The 21,105-nt window shown below is 39.2% G+C and overlaps 1 protein-coding gene across 3 annotated transcripts in view; it reads right to left on the bottom strand.

The window, feature by feature from the left end:
- Tbh (Tyramine beta hydroxylase) overlaps nucleotides 1-18,524 on the bottom strand; it is a 29,617-nt gene extending 11,093 nt beyond the window's left edge. Inside the window, exons 1-2 of one of the 3 annotated variants that reach the window (XM_017137410.3) lie at nucleotides 18,389-18,524; nucleotides 14,428-14,763 (exon numbers count right to left, since the gene is read on the bottom strand). In XM_017137410.3, coding sequence (XP_016992899.2) covers nucleotides 14,428-14,647 — 220 coding nt within the window. In that variant the 5' untranslated portion in view covers nucleotides 14,648-14,763; nucleotides 18,389-18,524. Of the gene's footprint in view, nucleotides 1-14,427; nucleotides 14,764-17,733; nucleotides 17,752-18,317 lie in introns of those variants that run through there. The other 2 variants (XM_070218689.1, XM_070218690.1) reach the window with 2 other exon arrangements.
- Nucleotides 18,525-21,105: the final 2,581 nt, after the last annotated feature.

The following is a 21,105-nucleotide window of genomic DNA, read 5'->3' as shown; positions in this document are numbered from 1 at the left end:
TTTATCCTAGCTGTTGATGCAAATGAAAAAAGGTTTTTGTAAATACTTTTGCGCTGTTGCAAACTTTCTATCCGCAACAAAACAACCAATTTATATAGTAAATGCCCACTCCAAGGGGATAACAGCGATGTCCGAACGAGTGCAGTTGGCAAAAAGGGGCAGTGGCTGTGGATGTGGAGGTGAAGGGTTCCGAAAGGAGTGAGGAACGGCCAAGGACCACGTTTTCATTTGGTTATTTGACGCCACCAGCAAAAGCGGCTAAATCGGCTGAGGAGCTAAGGGCAAAAGCGAAAAAAACAAGCCAAAGTGATCAGAAATCCCACTGGCAGAGATGAAAGGACTCATAAAGAAAGTATATTGGATTTCGAAATTCGAAAGGTTCTACAACCAAGACTAAAGGATAATTTGGGTTTGCTCTTGAAAGAAGATTTATAAAAAAAAATCCATTTTTAAAGGACGTGATTATAAATTTACTTATAGAAAATATAATTGCATCATTATAAAAATGCAAATTATAGATGGCATAAATGATGATTAAATAATATTTTTTAATACTATTAATCTAGTCTGTAAGTAAAATGTTGTATTTGCATAACGTTGATCTATAAAAATATGTTATTAATAAATCATTATATTACTTTTCAAGTTATAAAGGATAAACAACTTATTTAAATATTTTTAGAGGCCAGTTAGGAATATATTTTTAAAAATGTCACAAAATTATACCACAAAATACCCCAAACGTAACATAGATTTTCCATTCTTTATGTTACCACAGATGGAGAACCTTTAGTCAAGTTCCTGAGAGTTAATCTTGAGATCCTTAAGTCAGCTTCTTGAGAGTTTATCTGTCCACCCAACTGGTTTTGGGTTTTATGAAGTACGTAAAGTCCCCTCGACGTACATGGCTACATGCCACTTGTCCCCTAAACTTCAGGATCAGGGAAGTGGCAAGCCAAAAAAAATAAAGAAAAGGGGGAGTGGCACACCAAGTGGACGGTGTGTTAGTGGCAAGGCAGAAGCCTTATCAATGTGCCTGAGTGAGTGTGTGAGTGACTGTGTGTGCGTGTTGGGTAAATTAGGTTTCATCTTTGGCCAATTTTCCTTTTGCTATTTTGCTGCCTTTTTTGCACTCTGTTTGCAAACTAATTTACCGTTAGTTATTACTCGGCATCTGTGCGTGTGTGTGTGTGTTAGTGAGAGTGTCTATCTCAGCATGCATATGCCGGCCATTTGTCTGCCACGCCTTGACCATAAATAACACGTTCTTTAGGGTCCTGGATCCTGGATACACGGAGATACACATACAGAGAGACTGGAGCACGCACACAGCGACAAAGTTGTCACTTATAAATGTGCAGCTATTTCCATTAAGTTGTTGTCATCACTAACATTCCTGCGAGCCTCATTTGGCCATCGCCAAAGGCAAAAGGCAACGGCACTTGGCCCAAACGAAATTTCAAACTGCCAAATACCCTTTAATTTTTGTGAGGGAATTTGCATTCGAATTGGGAAAATTATAGTATTTAAACCAAGGAAATGTGGTATTCAAAAAGTAGGCAGCGAAGAATTTGTTCAGAAATCTTCCCCTACAACATACAATTTTTGCTAATTTAAAACCTTTTAAAGTAAATAAAAAATAGTAGTATTTTATTTATAGAACATTTTTGAATTCTATATATTTTTAAAAAAATTAATTCCTTAGGTCAAAAAAGTTAGGAAAGAGTATCTGCTCCGTTGACAATTCGGTTTTGGTTTTTTTGACTCTTCATTTTGTTTTAGGTTTGTTTAGGCCGGGCCAAGAGAAGGAGAAAGGTCAGGGGAACAAGTCAGTAGGTAATCTACGGCTAAACGGCAAATGGTCGGGGGAATGGGAATGGAAATGGGATTCGAATGGGTGGCAGGGGGAGGGGGAGGGGGAGGCGACTCGTGGGTAACCGACTTAATCACAAGAAAAGGACGTCACAGTCTTAACTTGGCCCTCTCCTTCTACACTCCCTCCCTTTCTGTCTCTGTTTCTATCTCTGTTTCTCCCGTTCCACTCATTCGAATCTGCAGTGTCAGCCATTCATTTGGTTAATGACATTGTGGCGGTTGCTGCGCCAAAAGCCACAGAGGGCCAAGTGAAAGGGGGGCGGGGGGATTCATGGCTAAGAAGGAGGCAAGAAAGTATCTCCAAGATACTTTTCAACTGACACATAAAGTTTTCGGTCGGCCCACCGCCATATGAACACGTAGAAAAAAAACTTTAAAGGGTACTTTATAAGAAAATAAATATATATTTTTGTAAATTGTTAGAATTAAATATTTGTTGTAATAGAATATAAATATTCTATTGTTGAAGAACACTTTAAAAACTGAGTATAATATTTTAAATAAATGTTTTAGAAAATTTGGAAAGAAGGCACAATATTATAATCAGATATTTATTTTGTTCAAATTAAAAATCAAGTTATGCACACAGTAATTCAGGTCTCAGGAGTCCATTTCCAATATCATTTGTCATCTAACCATTTTTTAAGAAGTGATTTTTAAGAAATGATTTACGATATAGAAACCCAGATTTGTGTCCTGCACTTAGGCGTGCAATTTGCAAGTGTGTCAATGGAGCGCGTTAAAAATGTATGATGTATCATACAAATATGAACAAAAACAAACTGTGATTTTTTCCTCAGTGCATGCCGACATGTGTGGGCTTCGTGTTGTTCATGCTGCCGCTTGTCTGTGCATATGAAAGTGGTCCGAGCTCTGGTTGAATTATTTTAGCAGCAACTGTTGTCTGCCGATGTTGTTGCCTTTGTGCTAATGCAGCAGCCCATTCACATCTGCACCACCTCCCCCTCTGAACCCTGCAACATCTACCCTCTTGGGAAGAAGCAGCAAGAAATGGAAATGAAATATAAATTAAAAAAAGAGAAAAAATTAAAATAGACAAACGGACGAGAATGTATGGAATGTAACTGAATTGAATTAAATGTACAAATGTCGGGGGCTGAGCCATACATATATATATTTGCATTTGCATAACAGTTTTGTCTATATTTCAGTTGGTTTTCCCACTACAATCGAGGGTTTTCAATTGAATTTGGGGTTTCCCATTCTATTTTTCTATGAAGAGGGAAGTATTCTTTCTAAAACCATTCCTAAAATGATGTAAATGTATAATATTATATTATTTCAAGAAGAATAAAATGAATATTAATAAAATAATAGGACAAACAAGAACCTATTTACTTATAATATAAATAAATAAATATATAATATTTGCCTATGAAGAGGAAAATAATATAATAATATTACAATTTTCCAAAAGAATAAAATGAATCCTATTATTAAGAACCTATTTACTTATTAAAAAATCCTTGAAAGGGCATTTAAGCTTCGGTTTGTATGGAACCACTGAAAAAAATGTCACTAATTAATGCGCTGCTGTTAATGAAATGTAGGCCAGCAGCAGAAGAAGAAGCGAAATTGCCGAGTTCTGGCGGGGTCTTGACCAATATAGCCGCCCCTTGCAGAGCGCTTTAGTGACTTAATAATGGCTCAACATTTGCATGGCTAACACACACACACATGCAGCTGCACTTGGCTAAAACACACACACACACATGTTTGATTCAATTTGGCTGAAACGAAGACATTGACACGCCCCCAGGCTCACATGCCAATCCCCCCTTTCCCCTCCACAACATTCCTCACATCCTCCTCCACTTGGAAACTCCCACTTTCGACCCAGCTGAACTCTCACTAATGAGTTTCAAATGGAAAGTACTCAATGAAAGTGTACCCCTTGTGCTCCAGCCACGCCCCCTTCCCGGCAGAACCGCCCTACCGCCCTCGATTTGGAATTTTTTTCCATTCTTCGATGCCGGACGACCGGAGGACGACCCTTTTGGGCACTTGGGCACTTGATGCATTGCACTCGAACGCCTGGCGATGCGATAATGGCAGGAATGGAAAATGTTGAAAATCTAGAAAACGTGGATTGTATGCAGAATGGTGGATGTGGGGATATGGGATGTGGAGTAGAGGATGCAGGATGGATCGGCTGATGATTCCCGATTTCCAAATGGTTTTCCTTTTAATGTGCGCCACATACCATAGTTGACCCAAATCAGGGGAGTGGTTGCTTGGTTGCTTCGTTGGTTCATCGCTGGTTTGTAAACCAGCCAACGTTCCAACCTCCCAGCAACCCAACCCCCCAACAATCCAACCTCCCAACTATACTAGCCGCCCCCCAAAAATGACAGACTGAAACGAATTTTCAATTTTGCATAGAAAATTTTGAAGCCAAAATAAATCCGCACAAATGCTGATGCTGCTACACAGAGAAAAATTTAATTAGACACTAAAATTATACCAAAAATAAAACCAACTATACCAACATTTTGACAGTATTTTAAACCTTGATATTAAAAAATATTTAATAGTAGTCAGCACTTTTCAAAAGGATTTTAGTCGTATTTAATAGATATTGTCAAAATATCGATCAGTTGTAATCTGTAATTTATACATCTACTTCGAAATCTTTGAAAACAAATTGAAATATTTATTGCAAAGCGATGTATCCAAAATTCAAAAATATAAAAAAATACAGTCAAAATTCTTGGAACTTCAAAGGCCTAATTTTTGATTCAAATACCGAATCGTTATCAATTTGCTCTCAGCGCAACGATTCCTCATTCCTCCTCTTTGGCGACTTTAATGAGTTGCGAAATGTTCCACATGGAAAAATTTGAGAACGGAATGAAGCCCGCCAGCATTTTGTAATTGGCTAAAAGAGCGCGCGGGTTTTGCTGGTAGAGGGGGTGGTGGATTCAAAAATGAAATTATATACCGCAAGGACAAGCCCCGAAAGGATAAAAGGGGGCTGAAGGCAGGGGCAGACTCAATTTAATCAGGCAGCGAAAAATCAATTTAAAATAGATTTACTTCGCCACGCTAATTGAGGCGCCGCCAAGTCGCTTTCAAGGGGTTGGGAATTAACAAATATTTGCCGAAAACTAAACGCGGCTATATGGGTAGCAGTTAGTTAATTAAACGCTTTTCAACGCCCCAGAAATAACAACAACAAAGAAAGCAACCACAACAACAACAGCGGCAGAAACAACGCGTTAACAAGCAGAGTAACGGCAACAACAATAAAAGTTGTTTAGACATAAGTAAATTACTTGGAAGCGCCATTTTGACACTTGGCTGGCGGCGGCAATTCCGCAGTCCGTCGCCTCACCCCCCTTTCCGCCCCTCACCCCTTTTCCCGGAAAATCCCCCCTTCGTTTGCCACGCCCCCTCGCCGACCACGCTTCTCTGATGGATTTAAGTTCCCAGCGTAAACTGTAAACAAGAAAGTGGGCTTTTAACTACCAGATACCCTGTAAGTTTGGGTTCTTTTTTAAGGGATTTTATTTGAGAAAATCCCAAAATATTATGATAAGTTCAAAGGTGAAGATCATTCTAATTTTAAGTAATACCAGATACCAAAAAAATAAAAACGCATTATAATAAAAAGCTTTAATTGAAATAACTCATACGCAGCGTTGGCACTTTATAAATTTTTAAACTATTTTACCGCTTTATGAAAATAATTATCATACGCTGCTTGGGACTTGCGAATGCATATTATGCATCAAAATACATCAATATAAAAAAGCACACATTTATAAAAAGGCAATAAATTATAAGGGCAAATGGAAAATTATCAATCATACGCAGTGTTGTACATGGCTTTAGAATTAAAATATATTTAAATTCAAATATTTCACGAATTGCACTTTAAAGTGCTTAAAAATAATATACCCAATAATTTTCGTAATACCTTTTAGGCAAGGAGAAGATGAAGAAGCGCCTTCGCGAAGCGGCTAAGAAAAAGACATGGCCAGAAGGGGGGAAAGCAGGGGAAAGCGCGGGGAAAGCAAAGAAAAAGCAGCAGCCAAGTGCCCACAAATACATTCAAATTTAATTGAAATACAAATTGGCAGCTTTTGTTGCCAATCGTCCGCATAAAGCTCAAGCAGAAGTGGAAGCCGAAGCGAAATAACAAAGCAAATAAACAAACAAAACGGAACGGAACGGGCAAGGAAAGGACTAAGGACTAAGGACTTCGAAGGACGAAGGACAGCAGCGAATTTCTGCAAGTGGAAAGCAATTTGAATTGAATCTAAATATTTATGCAGCAGTTGGATGAAAAGAAATGAAAAGTTGCTTATGAAACGAAGCCCAAAAAGAGCCGCAGAAAAAGGAAACGCAGGAAAGTGCGCAGGAAAACTTCGAGTAAATAAAGGAAAGGCGGCGCATTAACCGATCCGTGTTACCCGGTAAATATTAAGGTCAAAGGTATCAAATGCCCGCTCTCCATTTAAATCGAAATTCAATCAAGTGCACACACTTCAGTCGTAAAAGAAAATCCGATTTTACTTGCGGAACTGCACATTTATATATTTAAAAAGGAGCAGAGAATATTCTTTGACTGCACAATGTAGCATAAATATGCCAAAGTAAATTTGCATTCAGCTTTTAACTTTTAACTAGCATTGCAGGGCAAACTATCAAAATGACTACGAAATCAATAATTCTTATATTAATATTTAATCGACTTCTCTTCTGCGGACTGTGTTATTAAGGATTATTTATTTACGACCTAGTGCTGTCAAGTATTTGTTATTAATTAATGCACTGTGAGCGCTGGGAATATGGCAAATATGGAAATAGCAAAGAATAAAATAGTTGAAAAACCAACAGAAACCATTTAAATGCCTTTAAGCCCCATCACTCATACGCAGTGTGAGGTTTTGAAATTCTAAATTCTGCTAAAAGCCGTTGGAGAATATATTACACTAGATTTACTCTCAACTAAATTCCCGTTCTTTTCAAATTGATGAAAACAATTTTCCAAGTCAGTGATAAGCCCATCCAAATGGCCGCAAACAGGATAAAGTCATCCTCCGAATATGTACCTTAAAATAACATTGAAATAAATACTTTTTCAATATCCAAAGACCCCGTTTATCCCCACTACATTTTTTGCTACCCAGCTTTGGCTTCTTCATCTTCTCGATGTTTGTATACAAATAAGATCAAGTGGGATTCGGCCCTGGAGCGTAGTATCTAGTGGGTTGCATTCCGTGAAGGTCTCGCGGTCGGGTTGCCACCCACCGCAAAAGCCCCTGCTCATCCCATCCCGCTGGTCATCTTAAATCGCATTAAACTTTCCCCGCCACCATCGAAGTCGGCCAATCGTGGTCTCTTAAGAATCACATCGACATCCTCACGTCCGCACACATATGTAGGGATTAAGCTGCATCAAATGATTTGCCCAATTTAAATTGCTGACATAAGTATCTACGCTCGGGGTTGAGATAGTAGCAGTCTTAGTCTTTCTTGGTATTAAAAAAAAATATTAAAAAATTACAATGAGTATAATTCAAAGGTAGATCGAGTATTTATTGTGTTTCACACTTTTTAAATACCACATTTCCTTTTATTATTCACCCTAGTGGAAGGTATCCGCATTTACTATTAATTTTAAGTTTATTAAAATTATAGGGTATTCTAAAAAAATAAATATCGAAGAACCTTAATGATCTTCGGTTATAAATGATACTTATACTATTTTTTTGACCACCGCTGTGGATCTGTATGCACACAGACTTAGCCTGGATTTTTTCCTTTTCGGCGAGGTGGGTCTGGGGGGCAACAAAACATTTCGATTTCTTCGCTAACTGGAGCAAATTCAAAGAAAATTTCCCTCAACGGGTTTGGCTTGCTTGAGCGCACTTCAAGTGGCAAACACACACTCGAGCACTCACCACACACACACACACACACACACACGTGTTGCAGGAAAAATTCAGGGAAATGGGAAGCGGAAAAAGTGAGAACGGAAAATGCAACAGAAAAACTAGCGACGCTTAATAAAGCCACGCGAAGCGGAAATGAGCGTGTAATGTAAACGGAAATGCGTCGAATGACGCCATATTTGTTTGGGCTGCGAATGGCTTGGGGATGGGGATTGGGATTGGTTTCGCAATTGAAACGCTCCTCTAGCTTCGGGGGACACCAACAGTCGCACTCGCACCCGTCCAGTTATCCTAGTTATCCCCCCGAGCGGCGACAAAGTGTTAAATTGTGTTCGCCAAAGAATGACAGAATGCCGGGAAGACAACAGAGATCGGGGGAATACCCGTTTTATGTCACTGCTCGCACTGCAGGCAATCCCCGCGGCACAGTGGGTCCTGATTATATTTACTTTATAATTTTAATCATAGTTTTAATAGATTAATTCTCTTATTCCCCATCTAAGAAATTTTCATAATTTGTATTTCTAATTGAAAAACATTTACAAATTTTATTTGTATTAAATATTTAAGAAAATTAGTTAAAATATAATGGTATATAACAGTAAACCAGTATTTAGCAAATTAATTTAACATTTAAACTTAATATTATTAATTAATATAATATTGGCTAAAATTATAATTTATATATATTTTTTTTTACAAATTTCCCATAATGAAAAAGTTGACTATATTATATGTTGACTTAATTAAAAAGTCAAAGCTATCCAACTTTTTCGGTAGTTTTTCGCCACTGTGCCCACTGCACTCGGGGGACCCAGTTGTGCCAGTGTGTGAGCAGGACATACAACATTGGTTATTTATTGGTTTCCACTAAATAAATCGAACTGGAATTGGCAAACGTCGCAGAATGGCCATCATTGGCCTCTCCTGACCCCCTGACCTGTGCCATCCCACAACCCACGTGCTACATACATTCCCACATAGTTATAGTAGTACTCCTCACGTAAGCCCCGAATCCCGGACATATTAGGGTTGCCACCGAAAGGCGACACGAGGAGCCCAAAGTTTTCCCTTTGGCCGGCCAGCGAACGCAACGCAACTCAACTCAAGTCAAGTCACTCCAATAAATGTTGGCCAAAGTTTTTGGCCCGCTTTGGTTCGAGTTTATTATTTATTCAGTCAAGTTTTCACTCTGACACCGAATCCCAATACATGTCCCCCGTTTATTGGGTCCATATGGGCCAAAGTATTTTATATACAATACATATATACTACATATATAGAGGAGCGTATCTCATTAGCTGTTTGGGTTGCTCTTAGTTAGCGGATGATTTGCCCGATTGTCAACTGATTGCAGTGGCCCAAAAGGTCCCGAGTTCGAGTCCCGAGTACCGAATCCCGAATCCGGATGAGTGGGCCAAAAAAGGCGCCCAGATTTAAAGGCACCTGCTGTTAGCCGGCAAATTTGCTGTCAAGGGGATTCGTGAACAAGGGGGGGGGGGGGGGGGGGACAAACGATGCCGGCGATAAGAAAGGTAATAACTTTTAAAATCGCTTTGGGCCACCTTGAAAGTGACGGAAAAAGCTGGGGTAAATGGGGTGGCCGCTTCGCTTTTGGGCAAATCATCTGACATTATTTTCGGGCCGGATTAGATAACTGTTTTGTAATTTTCACAATCTGCCGCAATGATAAATGAAACATTTTAGCATAAATAATAAAGTCACATTCAGCCGGCTGACATAATCGGAAAATGTGTTTTATTGATCTTAAATCAATAGAAATTTAAATATATAAATCAACTGAAATTTCGGTTCAATGATCTTGAATCAACATCGGTTGGATTTTATTTTTTGCTTATTTAAATAAATAAACACGGCAATGTTGGCTACTTAATCCTTCTATGTGGATACATACATATGACCAAAATGCCAACAGAATTTCCCAAAAATCGATGTATAATTCGCATGCAGTCGTGCTAATTAAATTTTCATAGCATACTTTATCGGGCGTTTGCTTTGGCCATTTTGGCTCTTGATTAAAATTAATGACAAGTTTAGCTACCATTGAATTTTTGCTAACGAAAACGAATGAAATAGCACTAACACTTTTGTTTTGCATTTTAATTATAAACTCTGTTGATAAGTGTTGAAACTATTTCGTTTGATGTGAATTATGGGCTATACTATTTATTTAGCATAATCTTAAAAAAGAGATGATAATAAATAAGTCTCATTTTTATACAAAAGATCGATTTCTAAGCAGTTTACATTGATTGTCTTGAAGATATTTAAATTTATTTAGACTATAAGATAATTATAATAATTTTTTTAGGTATTTAAACTTTTGGAAAAAATCTCAGTCGGAGAAAATCTCGCGCTCTCCTTCCAGTCTCTTAATTTTCCAGTCAAGTCCAGTCAGCTTAGTGCCAAGCAGTCTCGGAACAACAATAAGAACAACAAAAGTTCGCCGGGACATTAACAACAACAACAACGACGACGACGGAAAACAACAACAAACATAAACGCGAGCACTTTGCACACAACAAAAGTCTCCAAACAATAACAACAACTAAATCAACACTAAAAACAGAGCAGAGCATAAAGAACAACAACAACAACGACAAAGACGAAAGTCAAGCGGCGAGAGCAAAAGAAGGAGACAGCAAGAGTGGGAGAGCGCAGAAGGACAGGGGAGAGGGAGAGGTGAAAGAAGAAAGCGAGCAAGAACTGCAGCTGAGCACATAAAACAAAAACAATACGGCTAGAGAAATACAAAAAAATATAAAAAACAACAACAAAGTTAAGCTCAAACAAAGGCGCCGCTTGCAAAGAAGGGGGGCTACAAAGGGGAGAAAGGGGAGGCCAAAAGCCTCAAAGCGCACAGCTAAACGCTCGTAAAGCTTTCAATTAAAATTAATAAAAATGTACGCGAATTAAATAAACACCGACTGGGCTCAGAGGCAGTTGGTCAGGACAGGTGCCACAAAAGGTAGGAGCTGCCAGGTAAGCAGGTAAATCAACAGACGGGAAAAGGGGGGCCAAGGGGTGAGCGAAATGTTAAAGTATTTAATTGTTCCTCCACGTCAATCGATTTGATTGCAATTTTTGCAATAAAATATAGGTTTTTCATCAGCGTCTAGCGATAAAAAAATATTAAAAATCATTATTTTATCAGACATTTATTTTTATTTGTGCTTTGATCACAAAAGTGTAAAATATTATAAATATCCTATATCTCCTATAGCAATAACCATGTAAAATATAATAACATTTGACATACAATCTTCTAGTCTTGGAAATATAATATTTTAGAATTTCGAGTAAAATTTTTTTAAAAATGGCAGAAATTTATCATATATTTGCCATAGGCATAAAATGGTACATTCTTTAATTATAATCTGTACTTTTATATGAAATAGCTGTCATAAGAACGATCCTTTCTTGATTTCTTACATTTTTATCGAGCTGTTATATTTATAATTTTTTTTCATTTTTACCACATGTAAACTTCCGTGTTAATTGCGCATAACAAACTACAAAGTTGTATAAAACGTTTAAAATACAAATGAGTATATTTCATTATGAGAACTGTTAAACCTATTTGCGAGCTATAATTCAATTGGTCATATTTCTGTGACACAATGAGGCATTATCTTTGGCGACACGTGCCGAATGCTGAATTGATTTTGCAATTAAGAATAGTTTTTAGTTGTATTAAATTGAAAATCTCTTGGGGCAACGATTAAAGCTTTAATTGCCAGATTTTAGCTGTTGAATAAATGTTACATTTTTTTGTTATTCCAACCGAAATTCAATCAAATCTGCGTTTGCATAAATGGGGTTACACAAGTCAAATGCAACACGGAGAGCTCAAAGGATGAAAAGAAAAAAATATATAAAGGGAGCAAAGCAATATGTAACACGCATCCGGTTACGTGATACGTTTAACGTGACATTCGCATCCTCCGTGGATGGGATGTCTGTCGGTGACACATTAACCTGGAATGGAGGAGGAGCAGCGGCACCAGAACCACACCACACCATCACCCACTGTCCACCGGATTATATAAATTGAATTGTTTGGTACAACATGGCCCTGGCCATTAAGCAGGAAGCTAGAAGAGCGGAACCGAGAGCCGAGAATACGAGTGAGTGCGTGTGTCTGGCGTATAGAAAATGGCCAAGGGTTTACGTTTATAGGGGGGGAACTCCCGACTCCGGACTCCTGGCGCCCCGCTGATCCAAAGCCCTCGTAAGCCGGGCAATCGGCAGACATAAAAAAACACACACAAGATATACACAAAAAGATATACAAAAAGGGAAGCAAAGTGATTTCACTCGAGCTTCCTTCGGTTTTGTCAGTTCCTTATGGATTTATGAGGCCCACCCGTCTCGAAGGTAAATAAGTGGAGTGGCGAAGCCCTCTCGCACTAATCAGACACTTATGTCGGATTTCGGATTTTGGATTTCGGATTTCGGATGTCCGACGCGTCGGCTTGGGATTTCCAAGGTCCGAGGAGCGTCCACACGTCGTATGCGTAATTTGAGCAAAAGGACGACATAAAAATAACAAATTATTTTGCTTATTCCGATGTTTACGGTTCGCATTCAAATTTTGTTTTATGGACATTCAATGGCCAATACGAAGGAACATATAAAGTTTCATCTGCATACACACACAGGCACTTACACTGGGAAAAATAACAAGGTTAATTTAAATTAAGAAACAAAAATATAGGATTCGCTTGAATGATTATTTTTAATACTTGAATATGTATTTTATTTTATTTTCTTTTCTTTCTAAATCATAGGAATATCTTTTTTTTAGCAGTGCAAGCATGTGGAGCCCCAGCTAGGATGGCCATTAAGAATGTTTGTCCCATTTATGATTCATGAATGCTCTTTGTTGCTGCCATCGGACCAATGAACTGTCATCAAATAGCCGGCGTAACTTGAGCATCAATTTGGACTTGTTGCCTTCGATGCTCGGCCATTCCAAGAGTTTACTTAGCATCGCCACAAGAGTATCGACCAAATGGATTTACTTTAAGGCATAGAAATGTTTTCGATGTAAGCGAAGCCAAATTTAAGGTGTATGCTTAAACAAGAGATTTTAATTAGCAAATTAGGTATATTAAATTGCCAAATTAAAGGATAATTAAGAGCAAGAATCTGTAAAAATGTTCAAAAGTAAGCTATCTATCTTTTATCGTGCTTACACCTTTTTTTTGGCTTTCTAAACTAAACTACTACACTAATCGATCTTTAATCGCTTCGATAGTCGGGCAATCGATCACTTATCGCTGACTTGCAAAGTTTTTATCGTTTCCACGCCGGGCGGATACATTCAATCCCATTCCATTGGACCATTGTGGCTGGGGATCTGCAAAATCAGTCGTCCGATGACGTTGGCGCACCTGCATGGTCCATAGTTCCCACCCCCGGAACACCTTTAACCCTTGTAGCGTCCGCCGTTGAGGTCGTGGGCAGTGGAGCATCGAAGCAGTAAGGCAGTCGACCAGTCGACCAGTCAGTTAGTCAGTCAGTCAGGCTGTCAGCGCACAAATGGCGCCACAAATGTTTTGCCCTTTTTTCCCAATGGAAGGATACATTTGTAACTTCTATTGATTTTTAATGCACGCTTTCTGTTCTGCCAGCCAAGGCGTCGTCGTAGTCGTCGTCTCACTCGGTGCTCGGAACAAGCCACCAAGCCATGAACTTTACGAGGAAGCCACCTACTCGGGCCCAGACTCCGTCCTTCGTCCTGGTACGTCTCAATTTTACCCTCTCCGGCGCTCCTTACGACTGTGAATGGGTGTGCGGGTGGGTGTGAATTTTAATGCTTGTAGCTGAGAAACAAACAAACATGTCACAGTCGAGAGAACTGGCCGCAAATCCGCCATCTTCTTTGGCGATGCCAATGCCATCGCTCCACTTGATAACTTAATGCCCCACGCATGCTTCCATATCCACGTCCACATCCACATCCACTTCCACATCCACCCAGCCAGCATCCACTGGCACAAACTGGCACTCTCTCTCGCACACACACATACGCAATTACCCGTACACAGGGACTGACACTCACGCAGACGGACAGCCATACGGACAGGCATCCATCCGGACGGACAGCTTTATAAACAAGTAGGCAAACAAGCAACTGAACTTGCCCTGCCGGAATGCCGCCTATGCATTTGCGTTTTGGAGATGGGCGCGTGAGAATGTCTATCGAGGATCGAGAATTAATCGACGGAATTTGATGATCGATAACATAATTTGAAAGTGAGTAAATAGCCAAGGCCACCTAAATTATTTTTCTAATTATATTATTTTGAGAGATAATTTTACAGATATTTCGGTTGGATGACATTAGGGAACGAATCGACAGAATTTACCAATCGATTAGTGATCGATAACTTGATATAGGGATAATCAAAGTGTTTTAAGGCAGAACTAACTACTTTTGGGCTTTAACCAGAGAATGTTGATAACTTGATGCATTTTTTAAATTTAATAAACTAAGTTTAAGGTAATACTGTGAATTATCGATGGACTTTGGCTACCGATATCATTGTTTTGTTATTAGGATATGAATACATACTATTAAGAATACATTTAGGGCTCTACTTACGGTTGGAGAATGCGCTGAGTGGACGCGTGAGGAGCGTGGCCATCAGGAGGAGCAGCATCACTGGCAGCAATGCCGGCGAACGTCCTTGAAGCACTTGTTTTTGCTTTTGCTGTTGCTCCCGATGATGATAAGTCAGCCGCTGTTGTTTTTGTTGTTGCTGCCGATGTCGGGGTGGTAAATTCCCATCTTGACTGCTCAACTGCAGCCGCATTTTCAGCATTTTAAGCGGATTGCTCGGCCTGCTGATCGATTCTTGATTATTGTTCCTCAGATGTCGGATATCGTTTATCGGTAATAGCTAATCGCTTGCAATTTCGGTGTATCGGTGTTGTGTTGCTGCAAATGTTGATGTTGCAAAATCATTGATACGGGGAAACAAACCCATTTATTTGGAAATCAAATTGGTGATGTGTTCACATAAAATCACACTCCACTCCAAACGAAATCGAAAATAAAGCAAACAGGCGCTTGAAACTTTTAGACTAAGTGGACTGAGAGATACCCATTACTTATAAAAGATATATATAACTTTCTACTAGTCAAGAATATTTATTTAGAATCACTTTTTCAAAATCCTAGTTATAAATTTAAATATTTTTAAAACTTCATAACCAAAATGCTCTTTATTCTAACATTCCCTCATTCCCTTTCGAACAGCGGGTATAATAAAACAAATCCGTGTACAATTTAAATCAGACAATTGACAGATTTGAGCATTGACAACAACAAAATTGTAAGCACATAATAAATGTTTACACGTTCATTGTATTGTATTTACATGACAAATTTATCTGGCACCATCTACGGCGAATGGTTTGGGGGTATTATATTGTGGGTCGTTGAGTGGGTGGGTGGTAATGGTAATGTACCGATGGGATGGCCGCTGGGCGAATTTCAGGAGGCCACCCGCCTGCATTAAGAATTTTCGAATTTTTGTGGCAGCGCACTTTACTTTACAGCATCGCCGTCGTTTTACGAGTTGCCACACTCCTTCAACTTACTCCGAAAAAGTTTTCAACGTGCCAGCATCACAGCGGCGACGTGTAACTCACTTTCCTCGCAGCCTTGGAAATCTGGCTACATAACGCCGGATTTGTCAGGCATAAATGGCATTAATCAGTTTGCGGTTTACTTTCCCAAGTCATCCAACTTCCTGTTGGGAAAGTAAAAGTGTCAAAGTGTAACTTTATCGTTTAGCAAAGTTGCATATCGAAATCAGCGAGCTTTCGCTGAGGAAATGTTTTACTTTCCCATTAAGTCGGAATCATTTTGAGACTATTACTACAGAAAAGGTTTCCCAAATGCACTTCGAATCAGCGTCAGTAATAAACAAGTGCGGGATAACAACTTGAACTAAACTTTCCTTTGCATGGAAATTCTGAGAAAATAGTTTCAATTTCAAAAGCTTGGTATTTATTCAAGATTAAATTGCACACAGGAATTTCCAACGCCTCGTGTGCTCGACCATCCGCCTTTGCTCTGAAATTTCCAATTAAACGTATGTCGATATAAAGCCAGACTTGGGAAAATACAACGTGTCCTGCTTAAGGGAGATGGCAAAGAAATAAGAGGATTTCAGCAACTGAATTGCAGGGCAAATCATGTTATGCTTTCATAGTTGAAAGAGAAAATAATATGAATTACATGTCAGGCGAGCGGAAATTTAGCACTTTAATGATTTATGCGACGAAGACTTATTAAGTATTTTCTCTGAAATTAAATTGTTTTCGGTATATTTGCATAGAGACAACAAGTCAAACGGGCCGAAATTGCCAGAAAGCCAATTTAATTTGCTTGTTTTAAATTAAAAACCATATAATATGAAAAGCAATTTCTTCTTTCCCATTTAATGTCATTTCTTGTTAGATTGTTAGAATCTAAATGGTAAATAATGGAAATGCCTGACTTGCACGAAGTTTGGCTTTATAAACATTGATTTGAAAATATCAGAGCTGAATAAACACAATTAATTTCCATCTATCGTTTTATATTGCTGAACGTATTGTGGTTGGGGCATCCGCCAAATTAGCTTCTGTGAATGAACTTTGGCCAATGAATACCCATGGAGTGGCCCAAACCCAAACCCAAACCCAAACCCAAACCCAAACCCTAACACAAAACCGTGCCAAGTTTAATCGCCTTGCGGGGGATCTGCGTATTTGCTGTCAACTCGGGCATGAGTTAAGCAATCCTCGAGGCATTAAGTCTGCCCTGCGGTTGGTTAGACCAAATTGAAAACGAATTAAAATGAAATTTCAAACGCTTTGTGCCAAAAGTTTTAGCCAGCTTCTCTGCATCGCGCCACACGCCGAAATACTTTGGCAAAGTACTTAAATTCCTACTTTTTTTTTAACAAAAAAAGGTTGCAAAGTTTTGTACGAGTATATTCTCAGGTTTTTTCATTGCGCTCCATCACTAGAGAATGCAATTTCCATTTTGATTGGTTTATCAAATGGAGGAGCTCAACTATTCCAAGGGATTTAAAAAGTTTGAGCCTGGGTGTGATCATACTTTGATCAGATTTATTACAATAGTAATATTAAACTGCTTAAAGCGAAAGACACATTTTTGTCTTAAATTTAAAGACCTTAAGCGAAAAACCTCTCTCATTTTATAATAAAAACGCATCTAGCATAAAACCCCGAGTTTAAAAGTTTACTACGCGCAGGATTTGGCCAAAAAATAAGATTTTAAAGAAGCGTATAAAGAGTTCCAGTTCCAGACGTGCCTTTAATTTTCATCTGCTTCGCTGGAGTTTCAGACGTTTTACGAGTTTCCCCACTTTGCATTGTTAAGTGCAGGAGTGTCAAATTGACAGCAGAAAGTGCTAAAAACATAAATGTTTAACGCAGGTGTTTTCCCCCTGTCCAGTTGTTTGAAATATGCTTGTGAAAAAGAATGAAAAACATTTTTCCCGTTTTTCGTTTTTTTTTTGGGTGGGGGAGGCGGTGCTAACATGGCTGATAATGGTGAATTTTATATTGATATCACGAACTGCACTAAATCATCAATTAAATGATTTTATGATGCCATTTTGGGTATTTTCCCCCGAGGCAATTTCGACTGTGGTTTCTGTTCTATATCTCTGGCCCCGTCCCCTTTGTTTCCGTTCGGATCTGTTTTTTGTGCTTTTACGCTACAGTTTACATTCGCTTTAACGAACATTTCTAAGATGATTATGATTATTTGGTACAGAGATCGGTGATATGTACTAACATTTTTGCCCATTTCTTTCTAACTTACACGACACAATTCTTTTGAAACTGAAGACAAATCTTTAATGATTTAGGGACAGGATATACATACATTTGTACATAGGTACGTATACTTAATATTCAGAATGGGAAAACTTTTTTTTTTCAAATCGATTGTAATAATTCTTCATTTTATAATCATTTTCTCAACAAAAAACAGAACCATTTTTCCAGATCTAAAACATTTGCGTTTTAGTCTGCACATTTTTTAAACTCTTTCCCATAATCAAAACCAAAAGTTTATACATTTTTTCAAAACTTTTCGCCATATTTGCAATGAAAGTTCCACTTAAATTAGTTCGCCTGTACTCATTTTTTTTTAGCCAACACCTGCGGCCATTTTGCCGCGGCCAAGATGCTAACGGTAATGGAGAGACCAACGGCAACGGGCAACGGCAACGGCAGCAACAACACCAACGATCCACTCGGCGGAGCGACGGAAATGCAACACTTTTCCTTTTACGCTTCCGCTTTGCGAATTCCCGTTTGTTTTACTAGCTTTTGTTCCTGTTATTTCTTGGCCACTGTTTGAACAACGACAAAAACAACAACACAACAAAAAAAATGGAAATAATGTGGAGCGCACAGGAGCGCAACAACAACGGCGCAAAAAAAAGGGGGAACACAAGGAATTACCAACATCAACACAAACACAAACACAAACAAAGCGCCCGCCGGATTTATAATGGCAAAGTAAACAAGCTTACGAGTCGCGCGCGACTTTTGTCCCGTTAGTTGGCTTTTTGTTTTTGCGCGCGCTTTTTTGGCGCGCTTCTACGCCTTCGCCAGAGAAATCGCGTGGAGAGAGCGAGCAGCAAGTGGAGAGCGCGTCCTACGCCAGCCGAACGCAGAATGCAGCCGACAGCGCGGCCAGCAGCGGCTTTTATACGCGGCCTTTGAGCCGAACGCTCGTCGTCCTTCGGCTCGGGCTTCGGCTCCAGCGAAGAGGTGGCAGTGGGTGGGTGGCTGGCATGCTGGCGGCGGGGGACGGGGGGCGGCGGCTTCGGCTCGTTTAGCATATGTCTGCTGCCATCGACATGGGCATGGTGAAACTATACAAGGTGGTCTCGTCAGCTCTGCTGAGGACGTTAAATATGTTTACCTCTCTGTCTCTCTTAAGCGATAGAATGAGAAAGCTAGATAGAGACTGGCTCAAATAACGTCCTCAAAAGAGGGCAGCTCTCGCGACGAGATCACCTTGTATAGTTCCACCATGGACATGGGCATCACTGGCACACGTGTGCGTGTGTGTGTGCACAATGGAGTCCAGGATAATAGTGCTGTCCGCATACCGATCTAAAACCACTCGATGTCCATTCGGCTTAACAAAAATATATTTTAATTTTATATTTTAGTTCTGATGCTATGAATAACTGCAAATTGATTTAAAATATCCTTAAACTATTGGAGTAAAAAGTAAGTTAGAACATAAACTCCAGATACTTCTTGGAATTCTTTATGGTGTTAATTTAATTGAATATAAAATTTTATAAAAATGTTTTTATATATTATAAATATTCAAATGTAGTGCACCTAAAAATATTCTATATCGCGACTCTAAGTCCTCTCCTATTTGCCTATCCCCGGCTGTGGGTGAGTGTTTGCATATTTGCTTTATGAATGTGTTTACCAGCAAACTTTGGCGCGGAAAAGAGACAGGCGACGGGAGCGAGCGAGAGGTGCGTGCGAAAGTGCCAACACTCGCATTAATGACGCCAGCAACAAAGGCAACAATTTGAATTGTAAGCCAGCCAACAGCTCAATTAACTATCCGTCCGGCGGATCGTCCGTCTCCGTCCGTCGTTTGTAGGCTGTCCCCCCTGTTTGGCATCGTGTCCGTGTTGACTTTCTCATACGCATAATTCCCATTATTTTGGCAATTACAAGGATGTAATGGCAATTGCACATGCTTGATATTATTTAACCTGTAAGTACGCCATCTCTTTCCGGCGCCAGTGCGATGCGGAGGTAAATATGAAAAATGCATTGCAACGCTGGCATTGTCAGGATCTCAATTATTAATATGCAGCATTGCATGTGCACAGGTTTTATTCCCAGTGTGGAACTCTTCAGGCTTCCATTTCTAAAGTGGGAAGCAATGATTTACTCTATTTACATACCCTGAATCAATACGGTTTTGTAACTCAAACAATAAACAAACTGAAAAACATCAAAAAAGAAAGCAGAAAATCAAAAAGGGCGAATAAACAGTTAAAGTTTTTTAAAAAGAAATAGCAAATGCGTAGAAAATGTAATATTCTTGTGATTGGCACCAAGCTGAATTTAATTCGTTCGACTTCATTTGTTTATAAATGTTAACCATTTAAAAAAAATTAAACTTTTTTTTTTAAATGGTTATATATTATAAGAGCTTCATGATACCAACGTTTCACTGTACTTTGTGTGTTTTCCTGCTGTGCATCCGATTGTTTGTAAGTTTTCGGAGCACAACATAAAATGAGCAGCAAGTAATTTACATGTAAACAGGTTAAGGGATAAAGTTCATCACATGTAAATGGATATGCCTGATTAATGGCAAATATAAACGACATACAGGGACCTCTGCATATGTATGCGGTTGCTCCTTTCCCTGTGTTTACCCTTTATTGCATCCGATGGGATGCTCCATATTCCGGCATTCAAGTGCCACCATAACAATCAGGATTGTATTTATTTATTTATGATTAAATATGCGGAGTTAAGAAATACTTTTTTATGTTAGCATCTAATTATTTGTATAATAACAACTAACAAAGGCTTGTCAACACATTTAATCCAAAGTTTTTAACCTGTTAGTTATTAAGAGAATCTAATCCCTACTCTCAGCACTCAACCCACTCTGCTAAAAATGTGTAGAAATTACTTGTAATTGCTTCAACTTTTCACCAGGTCCTCCGAACATTAGGAACTCGAATCGAAGTCCCCTTCAAAGGCGAACCACTCAAACTTGAACTTCCGTGCAAGGACTGCATATGCGGGCCAAATTCGATGCCAAGTTCTGGCCAAGTTGGTAGTTTCATAAGCGACCTCAAGCTGAACAGCTCAAACTTGAACTGCTTTCCTCTCCTGGCAAGATGGTGAGATGCTGAGATGGCAAGGTAATTGAGATGGATCTGGGCTGGTTGGCCTCGCATCCCGCGGCTTCACGCAACAAACACTCCGCACCAGCCGCACTTTCCCGGTTCCACCTGCATTCCGTCCGGAGAATCTCGTGTCACCTGGTCGGAGTGCGGGAAAGTTCGGGGAGGTGGGGGTTTCTGACAGGCCCCGACATTCCTTCGATACCTCAAATTGGGTTGGCCCGTATGGGTGCACTGGAAGATAAATAATAAATACTATAATAATACAGTAAATAAGAATGAAGTTTTTCATCACATAAAATAAATATTTTTTATTTTATTTATTTATATAATATTATGTTAGT

This window comes from Drosophila takahashii, chromosome X (genome assembly GCF_030179915.1).
Source record: "Drosophila takahashii strain IR98-3 E-12201 chromosome X, DtakHiC1v2, whole genome shotgun sequence".
Classification (NCBI taxonomy): Eukaryota; Metazoa; Arthropoda; class Insecta; order Diptera; family Drosophilidae; genus Drosophila; species Drosophila takahashii.
The sequence above is the reverse complement of the archived record's forward strand: the minus strand, read 5'-3'. Positions and strand labels throughout refer to the sequence as shown.